The sequence below is a fragment of the Periplaneta americana genome, chromosome 10, assembly GCF_040183065.1.
Source record: "Periplaneta americana isolate PAMFEO1 chromosome 10, P.americana_PAMFEO1_priV1, whole genome shotgun sequence".
NCBI lineage: Eukaryota > Metazoa > Arthropoda > Insecta > Blattodea > Blattidae > Periplaneta > Periplaneta americana.
The window spans coordinates 124,445,721-124,464,411 of NC_091126.1; the positions used below are offsets into that span (position 1 = coordinate 124,445,721).

At 36.7% G+C, this 18,691-nt stretch overlaps 1 protein-coding gene across 1 annotated transcript in view; it reads right to left on the reverse strand.

The window, feature by feature from the left end:
* LOC138708008 (uncharacterized) overlaps positions 1-18,691 on the reverse strand; it is a 90,135-nt gene that overhangs the window by 18,871 nt on the left and 52,573 nt on the right. The window contains exon 4 of the mRNA XM_069838117.1: positions 4,642-4,979. Coding sequence (XP_069694218.1) covers positions 4,710-4,979 — 270 coding nt within the window. The 3' untranslated portion in view covers positions 4,642-4,709. The remainder of the gene's footprint in view (positions 1-4,641; positions 4,980-18,691) is intronic.

Here is an 18,691-nt window from a genome sequence, read left to right on the forward strand (position 1 = left end):
TTTATCTTTCTGGGTATGTGAACAGTCTAAATTTCCGGTTATGGAGTACAAAAGCTTTCAATATCCGGTAATTTCATCTTTATACAATTTTGTTATTCTAGGTTTAATTTGTAATTCAGTAAATACAAAATATTCTTTGTTCTTAATTTCTATGATAAATTGTCTAGCTTTATTAGTCAGGTAATCGTTTCGTACTTCGAGTTTTTTTATTATAATTGTAATTTTAATATTAATTGTAATTGTATTTTCCATATTATAGTTGTAATCCCCTGGTAGAGGGGCAGAGAAGGTCTGACGGCCTTATCTCTACTAGGTTAAATAAATAAATACTAAACAAACAATCCGTATGAATTTATTGAAACACTCTTGCACGCAGAGAAAACTGGAGTCTGGGTTGCCATGTCACTAAGAAGGATCATAGGACCATTATTTTTCGATGAAACTGTAAATGCTATGGTATATGTACAGAGAACAATTGTTGCAAAAATTCTTAGAAGTACATGATGATGAATTGCAAGAGGGATATTTCCAACAATATGATGTTACTGCACATACTGCTGGCAGTACAATAAACTTCTTGGAAGAATTCTATGACACAAGATTAATAAACGGAGGATATGGCCCCCCAGTTGCCCGATTTGAGTTTTTGGATTATTTTTTGTGGGTTTACTGTAAAACAGCTGTGTTTGCTAAACATCCGGCAACAATAGAAGAACTAAAAATTACATTCAAGAAACTATAAATTCAATTTCGGAGAATATGCTTCAAAATATCTTAATAACATGCGTAAAAGAATTGAAGCCTGCATTGTAATGTACGGCAACTATTTTCAGCAACTCGTTTAAAATTTAAAATTTGCTTATTTTGAATTGAGGTGGCTAGAAACTAAAGGATGCAAGTGACATTTCTAATAACATGAGTTAAGTGCATCCAGGTTAAGCTAAAGCATCTAAAATTTTAGTGGCAAAGGAATATGTCTTTTAACCGCATCATACATTAAAATTTAAATTAATAATTTCACTGATTTTAAGAAAGCTTAAATACTTTCAACCCCATTTTCTCAAAAGTAACTTAAGTGCACTTACATCCCTTTTCTTCTGAGCCCCTCAATTTAAATTCACTCTCTATTTTGTATGTTAACACCGGTAATATGCTGAATAAAGTAGACATTACATAAATGAATACAAAGCCTGAAGAGTTGAGTTTGTGAGAAAAAAAATTACTACTCTACTATATTTTGATAAAATACCGTAAAAGTAATGATCAAACTGAAAATGGTAATACCGTATTTCCCTGTAACATAAATGGATACACTACTTTTCTCTTTTCCTATAGCTAGTAAAATGATTTCTTTACATATTGCACTAGTAACACCAAACTCCTGTAATTGAAGCGGGTTAACAGTGTTTCCGAGTATAGCCAGGTTAATGTTAAAAATATTGGTAAGAAGAAAGTGATATCCCTGTACGTACGTACTAAGAAGAAAATTCTGCTTGATTGTAGGACACGTGTGCACATGCATATGATTCATGTAGGCCTATATAAAACAAGGCGAGGCTGTGTGTGTTCACTTCCCTCATAAACATGCGATAAATTAATGATCGTTAGTTGAAGGCGAAGAAAGATCTCCATACATGCGTTCTTTTTATTGCTGTAACGGTCTTATTTAACGGCTTAACGTGAGAACTGAACTGTATCAATTTAGTTACGGCCAGTACATACTTGATTGAAACTAGTAAGGCGAACGGTGTGCAAGAAAAAAATTATGTTTTATTTAACGACGCTCGCAACTGCCGAGGTTATATCAACGTCGCCGGTGTACCGGAATTTTGTCCCACAGGACTTCTTTTACATGCCAGTAGATCTACTGACATGAGCACAGAAATGTCATCGACTTCGACCGGGATCGAACCCGCAACCTCGGGCACAGAAGGCCCGCACTCTACCGACTGCGCCACCTAGGTCGACGAGTGCAAGAAGTAGGCTATCATAAAAGTGTACATTATGGAACTTTTATTAGCTATTCGAAGTTTAATTGTGAAGTTAAGAAAAGAAGGAAAATCCATTAGAATAGCAGACAGTGTCAAGAAATCCACCTTCTTCTGCTCAATAGTATAATAGGAATTTCAATTATATTACTTGTCACCACAGTGCCAAAGAAAATCACACACAAGGATCATAGGTATATCACCCCACTAGCATAATCACATTGAAATAATCAATATCTATAAGTAATTGCCCAGCATTATAATAAGATTAACCGCTTTGTTATGGAAAATTTTCAATGTCATGTTACCTAAGGTGACGATATTCCTGTTAAACAATCGCTGGTATTCCTTTGCATGTTAAAACAAATGAAGGGTAAAAGAAAGAAATAAAGGGGATAAATCCATTTTCAGTTTTTAAATGAAACGCTGAAACATAAGCTTTGCAATACACGTACATATCAGATTTTAAATAAAGAGGTTTGGTAAATATGAAAATGAAAGAAAAAGAAATGAGCCAAGCTGAATAAAGGAGATGAGTCCAACGGAAATGCTTAAATAATGGGATCAGTCCAGTATAGGAGCATGCAAGCAGAAACAAATAGATCAGTCCGCGCGCCTTGTTTACAATTTGATGCTTACGCTCCCAAACATGATTTTAACTGCTTGAGAATAAAGAACGTAATTTATATAGACGTATACCTATCTCATGACATAGTCACTGCATTTGAAATGATTCTGAAATAAAATACTTTCAATGAAACAAAGAAAACAAGAACAACACAAATTATTATAATAGCAATACCAATTGTGTAAGACGTAATCACAGTATCAACAAAACCACACTCAACAATATTACCATCCCATTTGCATACGCCCGTTCTTAGAATCAGACACAAAATATATAATAGTTGTTGTTTAGTCAACTGTCCGAAGACAGGTCTGAACCTCACAAGTGACACCATGAAGGTACAACTTATGAGACAACTAGGCCAGGAGATAATGTGGTAGGGTGTCCAGTTTCTTTCCCCCTCCATTGCGTACATCGCCGACTAGTTACATGTTACACTAGTGAGAATTCAGATGCATACAAACAATTATTCTTCCTCTGACACATATCGTCAAGTGAGATATACTACCTGATAAGAGATGTATATATCAGGCAGAACTTCAATCAGATGATTATATAACAGTAACACTCAAAATTCTCGCAATCACACTGGAATTTTCGCACAGTAATTACTAACGTACTCCCATTAATGAAATCACGAAAACATAATTGCACATTGATTGTTATGCCCCACTCTTGATCCTGCTCACATATTCACATTCTCAGAATCACACCGAAATTCACAGTAACATTGACACACATATACACACAAATTCACGTTAACGCACTCACATACTCCAATAACCACAATCACACTTACTCGTATAGGTCTAAACATAATATCACACACAATTTCACTAACACTCATGAATACGCTGCGGATTTAGCATATTTTGCATGCTCTGTCCACCCCTTAAAAGTAGTGATTAGCATACAGAACATTAAGAGCCGGTTTCATCACCAAATGTTAAAAATGCACTAACCTGTTGCTTGTTAACACATGCTACAATTTTAACAATTGTGCAACAATTAATTTCGTGCAGTTCGGATTCAACAACGATTTTCAGACGGATGTTAACTAAGATTTTTTTTTAATTTTAGCGAAAATGGGGGATAGAATGAGCCAGGGAAGCCTTGCCAAAATTAAAATTAGGCGTACTCTGAACGAGTTTCTTCCGCTTCATATTGAGAAAACTTGTACAATATTACGATCTCTTTGGCAATCACTATTTGAAAGGCTCATGTGTAAAACATGGTAACTGGCATTTTTGTCAAAAAAGAGAGATGTAGCGTAGAATATGGTTTCTTACATTCTGCGTCTAATGGAGTAGTTTATTTTCCAACATCTCAACAGATGGCAGAAGTATACAGATTTTACTTTCCTGGTAAATATAAAAAGTTGCTTGTATAAAAGTTTACCTACCTATAACTTCAAACACTAAAACGTCACTTACCATGTTTCACTCCCGAACCCCTCATTTGTTGAAAATAAACAGCAAAACTGCTGATGTGAAAAGAAATAAAGGATCCCGTTTTACCAATATAGAAAAGTTTTTTGTTGGATTTGGCAACTAAATATAAAAATAATTCGGAATGCAAGAAAACAGACGGTGTAAAAATCAAAGCTAATGATGACGAGTGGGTGCTGATTCACCCAGGATATTTGGAGTAGCAGCCGTCAGATTAATTATACGCCATGATTGCATGGCAAAACACCTACACAGAATAGGAATCCTCCAGTCACTTATTTGTCTATTGTGCGGGCTGAATGAAGAGATTGATGGGGAGCACCTCGCCAGATGTCCAACACTCCAGAAAGAAACTGTCTACGAAAAAATCGGAGCGAAGCAGGACGAATGGCTTCACCGCCAAATACCCAGCATTAGAACTTTTGTTACTTCCATATTTTCTATTTTTAATGCATGTTTTCCTAAGTTTTTTAGAATATTTGCACGGTTTTTGGTGCTTATGAATCTGCAGTCTACTAATAATAGATCACACGTCATATTCAGACAAACTAAAGAAAAAAATTACTGCAAGACAGACCTTTATCCGAACGATGGCACCGGTGTCGTCGTGTGTAGCTGGGAATGTGTTACTTCATGTGAATAATATCAGACAACTGGGAGGTCTTCTTCTACACTGGAATCCACAACGCTGCGAAGCATATTCTTATGAAGTTCTTCAGTGGCGTTTTGTTCTTCCATCACGTCCTGTTCCTTGATTTCTTGTCTGTTTTCTTTTTTCTTGATTTCTTGTTCCTTTTCTTTTGTCTTGATTTCTTGTGTGCCTTTTCCTTCTTTGACATCTAGTTTGATTTGTTTTACCTTTTGTTCTTCAACTGATTCTCTGCGCCCAATCGCCTTGCAAGAATCGCACTGCACCTGTAAAATAATCAGAGTGGTTCCTCAATAGTTACTGTAATTTGTGAAGTACAAGCACAAGGTTAATTTCGGATTTTCTATATAGAAGCATTAACTAACTTGTCATATCGCAACTGTCTGCCAGGAAAAGTACCATTGGGTTTCAGTTTTCCATTTTGTTTCTCTTTAACCGTTCACAGTATAAAACTAAGAGCTCGGATATCTACCACTGTGGTCTCGTGGTAGCGTGTTCGCTCCAGAACCCCGCAGGCCGAGGTTCGATTCCCCGCTTGGGATGAGTTGCCTGGGTGAGTTTTTTTTTTTCGGGCTTTTTCCATTACATTTATGGATGAATATCGGGTAACTTTATCAGGCGTATGGAACCACATTCATTCTCACCACTTCGTTTCCCTCCTCATCTTCCTTTCCTCATCATTCCGGTTGCCTTCCTTGGTTTTCAGATCGCGCCTGCTGAGGCCCTTCGAGGCTACTAACACTCTGGATATGTCAAAGCGTGGAAGTTGGTGACGGGAGAGCTGGCCTACACCTCAGATCTTTGAGGCTCCGGGAGGAATGGTGTACACCTCACACCGTTTGAGGGGGGAATGTGGGGGGCTGTTGGGGTGGAATGATACACGGACTTGGAGATATAGCGGGACTGGTCGTTAGGTTGTTGGCAGTTAGGTCGGTTCGGCGGGGGTGCGGTCGGTGGGCTTGCAACTCGTCCCAGGGTCTCAAAATAGACCTCAGGTCGCGGTGCATAGGGATGTTTCCCTCTCGGCCTCACAGAGAGAAAAAAAGAGCTCAGATCTCGCCAATCAGTAATTGCATCTTTGTTGTAGTGGAAATGAAAACCAATCTGGTATTTGCCTTGAGAAGAACTATTCTCAGATAGATTCTTAGTTATGAGTCAGAACTCACTAAAAACCCCGAACTCTTTGGCCGCATAAGCCACTGAAAACCGAAACCTCCCGAAAGAGTCTAGTGCTTTATACTAAGCGAGCACTTTGATCAATAAGGAAAATTTTGTTCTCAGTTATTTTGTGGGTCAATGTGAATATTCGATTTCTCTCAACGTCAAAGACCTGGTTCAAGAATAATTCGTTTAGCATTATTCTTAAAAGCAATTGTATTCAAATAATGAAAATACTATCATTTTGAACCAGGGAGCACACATTTAGATGCAATTTGACCATTAATTAACGAAACGCAAATAACACATAAATCCCTGTGGTGTAGGAAGATATTGAAGATTGGCCACGAAACACATATTGTTGCCAAAAATATCGAATTTATTCAAATTACTGGAATAATTAATGTAGTCCTATAACTTTGCAATGATCAGAAACACACAAGATCAAAAGTATAGTCGGAGGCACCGATTTTGGCAGATGACCTCAATGACATTTCCAGTAGGCGAGCCAATGTTTTGTGAGAACTGCAAGAATGAATTGCGATAAGGCTGGCTGTCCTTGTTTATACGTTCACACTCGCCTCTCGTATCGTTATTATTAATTAATAAACACACCACGGTACAGCCCGACTAAAAGAATACCTTAAATATATGTAAATGACTTTCGTTCGCATTGATTTTACAATACGTCTCCTACATTTTCTAAATTAAAAGGAAAAAGCATTGCTTTGCGCATATATATATATATAATCCTTCCTTTACCAGATCAATATACAAGATTTGTCCAACAATAATCTAGGGATCTTCTACTGGTGGTGCGACAGTTCAAGTTAATAAAATTACGGTTCTTCTTATTAATCAAAATATAATTTGGTTAATTGGGTAAAACTGCATGTTGCGAAAGTTAGATTTATATAAAGGCATAATAAGTAGGATTGCAATGGATATTACAAGGGCAATAATTTCTTAACACGCACATTATGAATAGAACAGAGAAGAAAGCATTTTAAAATATTCAAAACCGTACAAAATATCGGAGAAATCAATTTTCCCTGCACAAATTGCACCTATTGAAAAATATAATTACGATTCACAATAAATACTGTATTTTATGGATTCTAAAAAGTTGTTTATTAATCTAGAGGTATTGGCTGATGACTATACTAAATTACAGGACAAAATTAATTCATATGTAGAAATTACACTTTGGATTTTAATAAATGTATAGGCCTGCTATCAAAAGGTGTTACATACCCCTTAAATATTGTACATGTGTTAACTGTGTTTATGTATATTTGCGGTATCCGATGTTTCATTTTTTTAAATATAATTCATAGTACTGCAACTGCCATAAGGGAATTCGGGGGAATATGGGCACGTGGGCAATATTGGCAATATATTGAGTTTTCATGTCAACTCTTGCAAAGAATTATGTTTCTTCGCTAATAACGGTTAGTATAAAGTGAGAGTATCGTAATGGTTGCTGTACGATGCGCGCTATGCAGTACTGTCTCGTATTCTTGTTAAAACAGCCATCTAAATCGTGAGTATTGACTTCCAAGTATACTAAAATTTCACAATACTTATTTTATATATGTTATATGCAGTAGATTACACATGAACTTTAGAAAATAGTTTAAATCTAATAGTATACATACAAAATACACATCTTTAACTGCCGTTTTATTGCGTCAGAAGTTGTTTTGTGAATAGTTTACGGTAGTGCAAACTGTTCAAAGTAAACCCTACATGTCGGGGTAATATGGGCGCTAATGTTCGGGGGAATATGGGCAAGCATTACAGTTCATGAAAATGACTCTTCAATCTTGATTAAAATGGCCTACAAATGATTACAAGAGCGAAAGATGTCATTGCACCCAAAGCACACAAAGTGGCGCATTGCATTTACTCTAAAGAAAAGGGGAAAACCATTGCCCTTGTGGCCTGCTTCAGTGCAGCAGGGAACTACTTTTCTCCAAGTATCATCATAAATCGAGTGAGGACAATAATGACTGAAAGAAGAGCTGCCTGCTGCCAGTAAGTTGTACTCCAACAAGCAGTCTGCCTACATTAACGGAGATACGAGGTATAATCATTAAATTTCGAGACCTGTCCCATAAGTGGGAATAAAACTACCTCATTTAAATGTGGCTGCCATCACCTTCAAGGTAGTCTTCTTGGGCAGCTATATACTGATCCCACCGTGTCTGCCATTTTTGGAATGCCTCCTGGAAGACGCGTTCTTGAAGCCTATCAAACACCTTCTGCGATTCGCGTTGGATCTCCTCCACAGTGCTAAAACGGTGACCCTTTAGCTTGAATTTCATCTTCGGAAACAAAAAAAAAAAGTCGCAGGTGGCCAAATCTGGTGAATACGGGGGTGAGGAACGACGACCATCTCATTAAGAGTGCAAGACTGGAGTGTTGCGAGAGCTCTGTGAGCTGGAGCAGTGTCGTCATGGAGCATCCATTTGTTCTTTGTCCAGAGCTGTAGTCATTCATATTCAAAATGGACGTGAGGTGCATTATGCACAATTTGTCGAATTTTTTCGACATTTTCGCCAGTGTTACACGTGCGTGGTCGACCTGGCATCTCGTCGTCCTTCAGCGATGTTTTGCCATTTCTGAAGCACGAGTGCCACTCGAAACATCTCGCCTGAATCATTGCTCCATTCCCGTAGGCTTGCTTCAACATTCCATGGGTTACGGTTGCCGATTTCCCAAAGAATTTGACGTTGGCTCTCTGCTTCAGTTCCGAGTCCATCGAATTTCGCAAGTGTGCGGATGCACGTGCTAACAAAACCTTGTGTAACACAGGTTTCAATGAAGAGAGCGCTTCGAAACTTCGCGTCGCGTCTTTTCAAGGTCGTCTAGTGTCACTGCTGCGCAGTCGTGTCAATCACGTGATCCCTTCGCCCACAGCAGATAAAATCTCGGAATTTAATGATCACACCTCGTATATATTTTCTCAATAATCAAGAACTTCGTTGCTTATTTCAACATCAGTAAGCATGCACCTGCAATTTTGATAGTAGATGCACGTGATTCACATAGTTGTAATCCTGACACTCTTAACTTTGCAGTAGAAAATGGATGATGCATGTTTTGTCTTCCTCCACACACCACAGCCTGGCTTCAATCAGCAGATAGTGGTCTGTTTGGTCCTCTGAAGAAAGCTTACAACAGTAGTGCTACAGCTTTCTTCAGGCAACATAGGAGACATTTTACGAAGGTCGAGTTTGCTTCCATTGTCAAAGAAGCATGGAACATATGTGTCAATGTATGTCTGCTGTAAATGCCTTCCGAGCTTCAGGCCCTTTTTCACTGCACATGAGTGTCATTCCTGATTATGCTTTACATTGGCACTGCAGCATCAGGTGACAAACCTACAATTCATACAATTCTTTCAACTGATTCAAATGTATTAGAATCTCCAAACGTCATTCATCGCCAAAGAGTCACATCATCTGCCAAAGGTGTTACGCAATTACCATCACAAATTGCATATACAATATATAATATAGTTAATACAGTAATATTTTCAAGTATTTTAAATGTTTTTCACTTCTTTCAGTTGAATATGATTCACATCATTAATGCCCATTTAACCCCCACACTCGGGGGATTATGGGCAAAACACATTAGCTCGCATTTTCCAGTTTTACTTGTATACAATTAGGAGTAAGCAGTTAGGATTATTATATAATATAGCTAAATAGTTAAGAAACATATCCCAGCTGTAAAATTATTTAGGCCTATTAGAAAAACCCGAGAGATATTGCACCCGAAATAGTACTAACGTGCCCATATTCCCCCGACTTCCCTTATTGAATTCGCAAAGATTGTATTATTCGTAGTTTTCGTCTCGAAAACTCCTAAGATATCTTATTTAATTTTTCACCCATTTTTGTCCCACTCCACCACTTTAGGGACAAAATTGGACAAAATAATATCTTATTCGTATTCTGCGTTCGCAAAGATCCCCAGACATCGACTTTCATCGAGATCGGATGGTATGAGATTTCTCACTCCCTTCTGCTTTTTCATCAGTACCTTAGGATATGGTATTTAAAAAAATCTAAGAATGTTTAACCCATATTGTAGAGAGTAACCTTCATTTTAAATTTTACGTCTCTAGTTAAATATAATTTAGTGAATTTTTAAAATCGTCAACTCCTTTCTCTCTCCTCTCTGCTCGGAAGTAAAAAAAACCTGAAGTTATTTGAAGGGAGTAGCCTACATTGAATTTTTTTTACTTTCCTTATACATTTTAGAAACAATTCTGAGAGCTCAGATGAATAGTCTAACCCAATTTTATGAGTGAATCTTTATTTTAAATTTAAAGGCTGCACGTCTGCTGGTTAAAAAAATAATCGGTATAGTTATTTTGATCATTACTGCCTCCCATTTTCCATTTCTTAATGTTCGTATTTCGTAAAACTCAGTCTTATCTATTGACTAAGGATTAACATATTTCCATATATATATATATATATATATATATATATATATATATATATATATATATATAACAGATTATATTTCCATTTCGTACAACATTCTGGTCACGAGACATAATCATATACTTTGTCTTATCGGGATTTACTTCCAAACCTATCGCTTTACTTGCTTCAAGTAAAATTTCCGTGTTTTCCCTAATCGTTTGTGGAGTTTTTCCTAACATATTCACGTCATCCGCATAGACAAGAAGCTGATGTGACCCGTTCAATTCCAAACCCTCTCTGTTCCCCTGAACTTTTCTAATGGCATATTCTAGAGCGATGTTAAAAAGTAAAGGTGATAGTGCATCTCCTTGCTTTAGCCCACAGTGAATTGAAAAATCATGAGATAGAAACTGGCCTAAACGGACTCTGTTGTAAGTTTCATTGAGACACATTTTTAATTAATCGAACTAGTTTCTTGGGAATACCAATGACACATATATACTACTGTAATATTTGTTTAGTTTTTGGAGGTGACTGTCCAGAGCCCAATAGAATACTCGGGCGTGCATGTTTACTCTTATGTCCTACCCAACGAGTTAGAAAGACAAGACTATAGAGTGGCCATGTTGTCCTGTACAGCGCTCTTTGCGGTGCCACCGCGAAACACGGCAGATCTGAGCTAAGCGCCCACCTTTGCAAAAATTCGTGTGCTTACAATGTTGTATAACGGAGGTAAGAAGCCCAAAAAAACGAAGAAAAAACATGCCTCTTGTGTGTGCTGCATATAACTGCAATGTCAAAAGGAAAAAGACAACTGATATATCATATTTCATGTAAATTTTATGAAGTTAAGTCCATAGTTTTGTTAATTAACAGAATTTTTTTTTCATGCATAAATGTGTAACAACGCCCGGCATAAACAAAATAAATGGTTCACTGGTAATGTACTTAAACTAAATACGGATAAAACCAATACAATTCCGTTTCAGACTCAGTGAAAAACAAATAGCAATACAATATTAAAACTGTATTTCGACAACGGCATCCTTTATTTCTGCTCCTTCTGTCCTTACTGTCCTTACAAACGATTAATAAAATAAATGGTTCACTAGTAATAAAGTTAAACTAAATACGGATAAAACCGCTACAATTCCGTTTCAAACCTAGTAATAGCAATCAAATATTAAAATTGTATTTCGACACTCGCATCCAAAATAACGCAAAACTCTGGGCTAGGTCGTATTGTTGTTAGTATTTTGACTGGAAGGACATGAAAGAACATAATTGAGCACCCACGTGCAATAATGGGGTAAGTATGAATATATTTCGTAACTACTTACCCCATTATTGTACGTGGGTGCTCAATTATACACTAATAATTATCTGTGGTGCCACAGCCCTTGAAAGGCCCAGACAGATCAGCCGGCTGTTGGCCTCACGTTCACATTTCGATAATAATTATACTTTACTGTAACAAAAAAACTGAAAGCGTGTTTTGTCATGTTTCACCCACGTTACAAGCTTGGAGGTAAAGGTTGTTTACTACAGACAGGGCCTACTTTCATTCTATATCTTACGGTATAGTAAATAGTTTTGCAACGTGTAGAGACTGGGAAAACAATTTAATAAAATCATCCGAATCATACTCGTTCATTTTATAGGCAATCTTGCAGGTGGCATTTAAAAGAACCTAGGAATATTAACATTTTCTTCAGTATATTTGCTAGGATTTCTTGACATACTACATGACAATTTTGCTTAGGTTATTCTTTTAAGCATTCCTTCTAGGAATAGTTCAAGTGTTTTAAATTTAGCGTACATAAGTTTAGATTAAGTTCCTAGCACGTATTTGACGAAATGCTAGGTTTTTCCACTTCAGTTTAACTGATTTATGCAAACGAAATTAAGACAGCTGACGATTCTAATGTCAGTTATCACCACGCCCACTTTGTTTTGGACGCATAAGTTCATTACCGACGGTCGTTCAATTTTTTTCAAACATGGCGGCGCAATGACCACTCTATATCTTTCTCTTTCTAACTCGTTGGTCCTACCCATTCCACTGCGACAGAGATAACAACCGACCTTGCTGTTATGAGTAACTCCCTCTGGGTTCTGATTAACAAAATCCATCTGCCTAAATCGATGGCGCCCACTATACATAACACTTAGCAACATCAACACTATGATATGGATGTGAGACTGGACCGTCAAGGAAACTCCTAACACTGCAACAAAGATGACATTCAAGAGAAAAGCAAAATACAAATGGAATGTCCATAAACAAAAGCTTAAAACCAGACATACCTCTGAAAGGAACAACCACTGCAAGAATAAACGCAGACATGTTGAAAGAATGACGTGGACTCGAAAAATGAGTTACTGGGATGTTATTTTAAATCAAACACACGCAGAGGAGAATCCTCTCCTTTCCGCTGCCCGCTTAGAAGGTTTCATCATGGCCTATTGCGCATACCGTAAGTGGATCAGGTCTTACCAAATACGCGCAGAGGGGAAGAGCTCTACAGCGGAGATGATGTCACCATTGCCTACCGCGCAATTTTGGTTCATGTAATAGTCAGTGTTATCATCCCATTCATTTGGTTAACGTTCGGCTTGTCAAACGTGAGCGGTTTGTCTTTGTTATTGCTCACCGCCAACAATCAACAACACTCAACTTAAACAGTAAAAAATTTAATTGCATTTCTAACTCGGAAATGAGGAAGCGCTGTTGTCACGTTTAGGCGACAGTGAAATGGGGGATTTTAATAGCTTTATCTCATGTTGAATTGATAGGCCTGTTATGTATATGTTTTATATGCACATTGTTTTTAAACTATATAACAATTTATATTATATATTAGGCCCATTATATATTATTATGCAATTATGAAATTAATTTCACGAAATGAGTTTCATTCGGAATATTAAATTGTTCAGTCGCTTCTGACTGCATAGCACTATAAGATACATAATATTTTTCTTTTGTGAATCTTAACTTTATTCGTTTATTATCGACTTTCTCAAACTTCTATTTCTTGTTATCCGGTTTTGGTCTCCTATTTATACAGTCTTACTGGCTGTTTGTCTGCTTAATCTAATCGCCTTCGCTGTTTCTACTATTGCCCCTGCTATCCGACAGAAGTTTTTCTTTAATATAATCATGCACATAACATACAATTTGCTGAATTCGCGTATCCACTCCTTTTACAGTTGACTTTCATTGGACGCTTTCCCCATTGGCCTCGATTTTAGCAGAACCATGTTCACCATTGTCTTGTGTCACATGATATCTATTCTATTCTCACTGATTGTCATTATTTTCCCAGAGTCTTCATGTGTTATACATAATTCAATATGTTATTTTTAATACATAATATATTAATACAACACAAATATAAATAATATTGATATAATTTAATTGTATGATTAACGCACTAACACTTGAAGAGTCCACTGCAAGAATGATGGATGTCACTTTCTTGACGAAAATGAACCAAGACTGTCAATGCATAGCTTAAGACATAAATTATAGAATGTACATAGAGAGTTATATGGTATTAACACTGATAGTCATTGTCCAGTAATGATCGGAAAATCACAGTTAAGCTTTGAGGGCTAAGCATTTCAAACTTTCAATTGCTTCTCCTGCAAAATGTATTCCAAATGACATCCATCATTCTTGCAGTGGACTCTTCACTTCCATTCACTTCATTTGTAATAGACCTACGCCGAATTATATAGTTTAACGTGGGTTCTGTACATTTATGTAGGATAACAATACGTTATCTCTTGAATAAACGACAGTAAATACTGGATAGATATTGCAAAACAGAACTTATTGCACGAAGAGCCTTACGATTCCAAACAATAAGCAGTCAATTAACTTAGACTATACATTATTGGCAAAACGGCAGCGAGCGACAATCAAAACTCAAGGTGTACGCCGAAGTTAACCCAATCAGTGGGACGATAATACCAATCCGGAGGTTTTTCCACAAGATCTGGGGCCCATTTCACAATATTAATTACAAATCAATAATTTATAAATCATAAGTAAAAGATTACAAATGCTTGGAAACTCTATTTCACAATGCAATGTGATTTGTAAAGTTCCAGAAACTTCAGAAAATCAGCTAGAAAAATAATTTACAAAGAAGTTTTCATTATGCAATGTAGGCCTAACTAACCACAATTTACGGAAAATCACTAAGAACAAGGCTGAAGTTCCTGTATTTTTACCACTATGAGTGGATATGTTTATATTTATTTAATAATAGACTATATGCATGCTAAATTGCACTTCAACAATAGAAGATATAAAACATTTCCAAGAAACTTTTCAGAACCATCCAGACTTCGCAATATTGACAACGCTGGAGTTTTGTGATGTGAATGGTAGATTAGACTAATGAGTTGATTGGTGTACGATTTATGTTCAGCACGGTTTGTTTCTAGCTAGGGTGACTAGCTTGACATGGGCTGGACACGGGAAGGGTGCGTACACTTAGGGACGCTTTGGCTCGTTGTGCGGCCTATATATTATGCTATGATTGTTCAAGTCTGACAGGTGGCCGGGAGGGTTAGCATTCGTGAATCCGACACTTACAGGTGGGTCATCCTGCCTGATCCCCTGATAGAGCGAGGTTCCGTTTCGTGAACGAGTAGCCTGATAAGCCACAGGGGCCCATATTCCCTCTTCTTCCTGATCAGCCGACGCTAACACATTGGCCGCCCTGCCTCAACCCCTGATAGGAGCCAGGTGCCGTACGCATACGATAACCTGATTAACGCCGGGAGCCAGGAGCCCCAAGTCCTTCCTATCACAATGGTCGGCATTTCATGCGGCGAGAGGCAGCTTATGGCATAGTTATGCAGGGGCAGTTCCAGAGGGAGGTTCACTTCTTCATCTCTTCACTCGCACTCACTCTACGTAGGACAGGCAGAGTACATAAACAAGTAGTTGTAACTGGCGATCAGCATGTCTGTTTCCAAACCAGTAAACTTAAAGAGTGCAGTTAAACGAATATTTGTAAAAGAATGGGAAGAGAAATTCTATTTTTGTGCAGTGTTCTAAACTACTTAAATGGTTTCATATTACCACCATAAAGAGGCATTATACAAAACTGTATTGTTTTGTGTACTTAGCCATAATATTAATACTGATTAAGAAAAAACGTTGCTGAATATCATTTTCTTTACATAAAATTCTGAAACTTTGCAAAAATAACTAAATAAGGGAAAATTTCTCAGATATAAAAATTTCACGAAAATTCATTACAATTCAAAATATCCACTCCTTAGATCATTTTCTGCTAGATGTTTATTTCAATGTTCGGCTCAACATATATATGTGAGCAATTGCTTTAAAAAATGAAACACGGTAAATGTAAAGTGCGCTCCCGATTGAACGACCAACATTTATTTGAGCAATTACAAATTGCATCTTATAATGAAGAACCAAATTTCACTTCACTAATTAAAACATCGGTATAGACTGATGAATAATTTCAAATCCATCGAAAGGATGCGAAGATATAATAGACCCTATAGTTCGGTTAATTATTTCCAGGCTATACGGGCGAGGTTCAGTCCACTCCTCTCCCCAGCCTACTGCTTTCTACCACCCCTCGTCTTGCCAGGCGGGCTGCGTTTCATGTGACTTCACCCACGTTAACGTTCTGCCGACTGCAACATCAGCATCGGAAACTCATGCTACCCCCAGACTTCACCACAGCCTATTTTTGTTATTTCAGGTAACAGATGAAATGAGGTGGAGTGTATTGATGGAATGAGAGTACCTCGAGGAAAACACTCTGCGACGTTTGCTTTCTCAACAAATTCCATCACGACCTGGCCGGGAGTCAAACCCAGTCCGCCTGGATGGAAGACCAACGCGCTAGCACTTGAGTTTCTAGCTTCCAAATGAGAATAAAATTGCAGTTTGAAAGGATATTATAAGAAAAATACGTCTACATACTGAAGACTTAGAAACTCCATAAATGTGTGCTATTGCATGGAACTAACACACAATACCCATTCAATCCGAAGCAATACAAAGTTATTGTTCTGGTTTTAGACTACACATTTCCACGTTGAATGCTGGATATGAAGTCTTATGTCTTTCAACAGTGCTTTCATTGCATTGGAACTCATTTCACACCTTTTATTATATTCATATAGTGATATGAACTTGTTCTAAGTTCTTGGCAGGAATATATTACATTTCTTTGATTAGGCCTGGTATAAAACTCATTATCTTTTTGAGTCACTAAATATTAATAATATTATACGAGGTTCATCCAGAAATTAAGTTCCGATCGCGTCCATTCATCCAGGAAGTAAGTTTCAATCGCGTTCAGAGATGGCATGACTAGGTTGGACGGGAATGCGCATGTGCGGTAGAGGGGGTATGTGGAAATATTGCAGTGCAGTTTAAGTTTTTTGACGACAGTAGTTATTGTACGGCACTAGGAGAAAATGGCTGCACTGATATTGTCTCCCACCAACTGCAGATTTGTGCACTAATCCGGTGAATCTCTGTAAATAGTGCAATAAATATTTCTTCCTTATTGATGTTCTTTTTCTTTATCGGTCATTGGAGCTTACTTCCTGGTTGAACTCGTAATTACTCTAGTTTAACTTGTAATGGTGTTGAGTTTCTGATCAAATAAATTTAATAAATACGTATTTATTTTCTTTATACACAATTTCTTGCATTTCCAAACTTTACACACGTAAAAACAATAATTGAGTTGGTCACCCCAACAACGTTGCAACAACCAGATGTTAGAATATTTGTAATGTTGAAAGAAGTATTTTTAACGAAACTTCCAAAACTCTAGAAGTATTAGTTGTGTATTACAATTAAATCCAGATAATACTTGGATTTACAGTACACAACTGAACCTTATAGTGTGGATGTTTCATTAAAAATATTTTTTTCAACATTCTGAATATTCTTACTTTTGGCTTATTTGACCCATTCAATTCTAGAAGATGTGACAACTTTACAAGTAAAGTTTACACATTTGCAAAATCACTTCTTCAGTATGAAAGAAAATGCTTGTAAATTATGCAACATTTTCTTTGTAAAGATTTGACTTCCTTTCTTCAGTTCGACTTTACAAACTCAGGTTGTGAAACAGAAGTTTAGAATAATTTATAACCAAAATTTACAAGAATTGCAAACAATGTGAAACAGGCCGCCTTGTTTAGTTTCAAATTTCTGAATTTAGAGTTATGTCGCTTTCCCACTGCTTTCTACTTCTGTCTGGTGCCAAATATAGCGTTTCATTACTTTTGAGAATACAACGAAAAAATGAAATAAAATAAAATAAAATGATCATAAATTATTTTTTCGGGAATATTAATAGTCTAATCTATTAATTATACTGAAAAGTGGAACAAATTGTCTTAAACCAGTCAAAAGACTTAGCCTATAATTAAACTGACAAAGTTATTCACTCAATATCAAAGTATCATAACAGCCATTGAATCACAATGAAACAATGTGAAATGTTGTGAAATTCCGCTTACTGTGAAGTTCTAGATTAAATCCTTACGTTAACCAATTCTGAAGCCGAAGTTGATAATCTGTTAAGTTAGGTAAACCTAATAGAATCAATATTAGTGTATTACATTCAGTGTTAAGTGTTAAGATTTCGTCTCAGAAAAAGGAGAGCAGCTTTCACAACTACCAGAAGATGTCATCCCAAAAATTATAACAATGATATCCTACACTTCACAAAAGTCGCCATCCTGTTCAGAGAATTTCACAGATAGCAGCTCGTTACACATTAGGTGAAGACGAGGAAGCAGATATTTTGGACAAAATTGTAAAGTGGTGAAGTTTTATCATAGAAAATTGCATTATTTGTCTAGTGTCTATTTTCAGAATTTTTTATTATGAATTTAGCGCCGTGTTAATTCTGAAGTTGGCAACACTGTATAATACCTTCATAGGAAGTACCAAATTTAATCCCAGAGCAGATTTCAACATCAAACGTTAAAAATGCACGAACATGTTTGTTAACACATACTAAAAATTTAACAATTCTGTTAGCATTATTCGTGTATTTCGGTTCAACCAATAATTTCCACATAAGCTTAGATGTAAACTATAATTTTGTTAATTCTTACGAAAATTGTTTGCAGTATCAATAAGGGAGGCCATGTCAGAATTAAAATTATTTGATCACGTTTCACTCCCCTTCACATACAGAAAACCTGTGCAATTATTATTCGTTATTAAAAATGAACCGCGAAATTGACCACATGAAAAGAAATAATGGATTCAACTTTTTACTAATATACAAGAGTCTTTGTTACTGGAATTGGTAAGCAAATATTATAAAAATAATTTTAATTGTAAG